This window comes from Camelina sativa, chromosome 11, assembly GCF_000633955.1.
Source record: "Camelina sativa cultivar DH55 chromosome 11, Cs, whole genome shotgun sequence".
Taxonomy (NCBI): Eukaryota; Viridiplantae; Streptophyta; class Magnoliopsida; order Brassicales; family Brassicaceae; genus Camelina; species Camelina sativa.
Window position 1 is genome coordinate 49,444,614 of NC_025695.1, and position 3,685 is coordinate 49,448,298.

The 3,685-nt window shown below is 42.4% G+C and overlaps 3 protein-coding genes across 3 annotated transcripts in view; all 3 read left to right on the forward strand.

The window, feature by feature from the left end:
* LOC104727390 (gamma carbonic anhydrase 3, mitochondrial) overlaps window positions 1-1,265 on the forward strand; it is a 2,041-nt gene extending 776 nt beyond the window's left edge. Inside the window, exons 2-5 of the mRNA XM_010446486.2 lie at window positions 7-150; window positions 280-405; window positions 494-645; window positions 737-1,265. Coding sequence (XP_010444788.1) covers window positions 7-150; window positions 280-405; window positions 494-645; window positions 737-976 — 662 coding nt within the window. The 3' untranslated portion in view covers window positions 977-1,265. The remainder of the gene's footprint in view (window positions 1-6; window positions 151-279; window positions 406-493; window positions 646-736) is intronic.
* LOC104729104 (pentatricopeptide repeat-containing protein At5g66500, mitochondrial-like) lies at window positions 1,323-2,959 on the forward strand. The gene has a single exon (XM_010447995.2). The coding sequence runs from the start codon at window positions 1,342-1,344 to the stop codon at window positions 2,938-2,940; it is 1,599 nt and encodes a 532-aa protein (XP_010446297.1). The 5' UTR covers window positions 1,323-1,341; the 3' UTR covers window positions 2,941-2,959.
* LOC104727391 lies at window positions 3,280-3,679 on the forward strand. The gene has a single exon (XM_010446487.2). The coding sequence runs from the start codon at window positions 3,303-3,305 to the stop codon at window positions 3,645-3,647; it is 345 nt and encodes a 114-aa protein (XP_010444789.1). The 5' UTR covers window positions 3,280-3,302; the 3' UTR covers window positions 3,648-3,679.

Consider the following 3,685-nt stretch of genomic DNA (forward strand, 5'->3'; position numbering starts at 1 on the left):
TCCCAGTGTCAAGGCACCGGACGCTCATGAATGTTTTCGACAAAGCCCCCAACGTGGATAAGGGGGCTTTTGTGGCTCCTAACGCTTCTATCACTGGTGATGTCCATGTGGGACGAGGTTCTTCCATTTGGTATGGATGTGTCTTGAGAGGTAAGTAGTAAGCTTATTCGAGTATCCGACATTGTTTTGTACTCAATTTTTGTGCTTTCATTGAAAGGACATGCCCTCTTTTATTTAGTTCAGACATATCCATAGAACTAAAAATCTTTATCTCTGCAGGAGATGCTAACAGCATTAGTGTTGGAGCTGGGACCAATATCCAGGACAACACTCTTGTCCACGTTGCTAAGTCCAACTTAAGCGGGAAGGTCTTACCTACTATCATTGGAAACAATGTCACTGTTGGTAAATTCTCTATTCCATTCCTCTCACAAACTAAAGTGTGAATTTTTGTAGTCAAGCGTAATAATATAGACAATTGAATCTGGAGCAGGTCATAGTGCTGTTTTACATGGCTGCACTGTCGAGGACGAGGCCTATATTGGTACAAGTGCAACTGTGTTGGATGGTGCTCATGTTGAAAAACATGCCATGGTTGCTTCAGGAGCTCTTGTTAGGCAGAACACTAGAATCCCCTCTGGCGAGGTTCCTAGACACACTCCTTATGTTGACCTTCTCAAACTTTGTCATTTCTTTAAGCTGTATTGATATTATAAAAATCTCGTGTATCTCACAGGTTTGGGGAGGCAACCCAGCTAGATTTCTGAGGAAGGTGACAGAAGAAGAAAGAGTCTTCTTCTCCAGTTCGGCTGCGGAGTACTCCAACTTAGGTCAAGTTCACGCGACAGAGAACGCAAAGAACTTGGACGAGACTGAGTTCAAGAAGCTTCTGAACAAGAAGAATGCTCGTGATTCAGAATATGATTCAGTACTCGATGATATCACACTCCCTGAGAATGTACCAAAAGCAGCTTGAGGCGTGAATCTTGAATTGTTTGAATTTGAAAAAACATACAAGAACTTCATTTCCTGCTTCTCCAATAAAGTTTTCATAAAAATCCATTGGTCAGTGCTTACTGGGAAAGTTTTCCGCTTTGAGGCATTCATTTCTCTGTTAAAGATTGTGACTTGTGAGGGGGTTTTGTTCTCTTTGTAATTTGAGGAAGGTAACTTGTAACCTTTTTCGTCATTTTATGTCTAATAAATTTGTTGATCAGACAGAACAGAAGTTTCTCGTACTTAAAAAGGTTGACCTGTTGGTTTCATAGGCTCATAAAGATCAGCTCTTACGGTTTTGCATTTATAGATTTCGTCTGTAGCTGCAACAAGTAAGCCGTTCACATGTTGGCATGTTTGCCTATTGGACGCTTTAATCGTCTGGGTGACGTCGCCGTAAAATCCACGAATTTGCTATCGAGATGTGTGATTCTTCGAAATTTTGTACCGCATGCCGACCACATGCTCGACGAATTGCCGCAACGAGACCTCTCCTCACTTAACTCTCAACTCTCGTCTTACCTCCGCAGCGGAAACCCAAATGGCACATTGGCTCTTTTCCTTGAGATGCATCGAGCCAGCTCTGATCTCAGCTCCCACACCTTCACTCCGGTTCTCGGCGCGTGTGCTCTCCTGTCGTATCCAGAAACAGGACGACAAGTTCACGCCTTGATGATCAAAGAAGGCGCTGAGACAGGAACCATATCCAAAACTGCGCTTATTAACATGTACTCTAAGCAAGGATGCTTGGTTGATTCCGTTACGGTGTTCGAGAGCGTTGAGGAAAAAGATGTCGTCTCATGGAATGCTCTGCTTTCGGGTTTCCTTAGAAACGGCAAAGGTAAAGAAGCTCTTGGGGTTTTCGCAGCTATGTATAGAGAAAGAGTTGAAATCAGTGAGTTCACTTTGTCTTCTGTTGTTAAAACTTGTGCCTCTCTCAAGATTTTGCAGCAAGGGAAGCAAGTTCATTCCATGGTGCTGGTCACGGGACGTGATCTCGTGGTCTTAGGAACTGCAATGATTAGCTTTTACTCGAGTGTAGGGTTGATAAGTGAAGCCATGAAGGTTTATGCCAGTTTGAATGTTCATACGGACGAAGTGATGTTAAATTCATTGATATCAGGTTGCATTCGAAACCGAGATTACAAGGAAGCGTTTCTGCTTATGAGTAGGCAGAGACCCAATGTGAGAGTGCTCATTAGCTCTCTTGCTGGTTGCTCTGATAACTCTGATCTGTGGATTGGTAAACAGATACACTGTGTCGCCATACGTAATGATTTCGTTTCAGATTCAAAGCTATGCAATGGCTTAATGGATATGTATGGAAAATGCGGTCAGATTGTGCAAGCCAGTACTCTGTTCAGGTCTATTCCGTCTAAAAGTGTGGTTTCTTGGACGAGTATGATAGATGCGTATGCAGTTAACGGGGATGGGGTTAAAGCTCTTGAAATCTTCAGGGAAATGTGTGAAGAAGGAAGTGGCGTTTTGCCCAATTCAGTGACATTTCTGGTTGTTTTATCGGCTTGTGCACATGCAGGACTAGTTGAAGAAGGTAAGGAATGTTTTAGTATGATGAAGGAGAAGTATCGGTTGGTTCCTGGAACAGAGCATTACGTATGCTTCATTGATATCTTAAGCAAGGCTGGGGATATAGAAGAGATATGGAGATTAGTCGAGAGAATGATGGAGAGCAATAATCAGAACATTCCTTGTGCTATATGGGTCGCGGTACTTAGTGCATGTAGTCTTAATATGGATGTCACGCGAGGCGAATATGTAGCAAGGAGGCTTATGGAAGAGTCAGGTCTAGAGAACGCGAGTATCTACGTGCTGGTTTCGAATTTCTATGCAGCGATTGGGAAGTGGGATGTGGTTGAAGAATTGAGAGGAAATCTGAAGCATAAAGGTTTGGTTAAAGCAGCAGGACACAGTAGTTTCATTTGAATTAATTTGTTGTTTTCCGCATCAGTTGTTATATGGTATACTACACTTAGCTAGTCTTTTTTTTGTGACAAGAAACAGACCAATTCCACTAAAGTTTAAAAGGATTGATGTGGAAGTGCCTTGTTGTTGTAAGTCAAACACGAGGAAGACATAGTCAAGATAAAGCAGGATTGAACGGGGAATGGTATTAGGTGAAAGGGCAATGTCACATATGGTATAAGATAAGGAGTCGTTGGGACTTGGGAAAAGGACAAGAAAGAGAAGTCAAAAGATGTGTCCTTTTCAAAACTCCCCCACTAATTAATAATAAACCCTTTCTTAAAAACAATATCACCACGGAGACTAGATGAAAGGCACAAGACATGATGATGATTAGGGCCCTAAGCACGAGGAAGGGTAGTAGAGGAAGCAACTACAAGAAGCTCGGTGAGGAAGAAGAAGCAGGCGCTGGGCTTTTACAAGCAAAACAGCAGAGCGCTGCAGTGAGTAACCATCATGGGCAATCCCAGAAGGTGAAGGTGGAGAAAAGCGGAGGTACGGTTCACCCTCTATTTAGTTTCTTCGATATGAGTCTAAAGAGGAAGAAACAGAAGAAGAAAAGCACAAGGACGACAGCAAAACCAGAATATGCTAGGTACTTGGAGTATGTCAAGGAAGGAGGCGTTTGGGATAACACTTCAAATGAACCTGTCATATATTACCGGTAGATCACAGAGGTTGTTTTTTTTTTTTTTTTTTTTTTTTT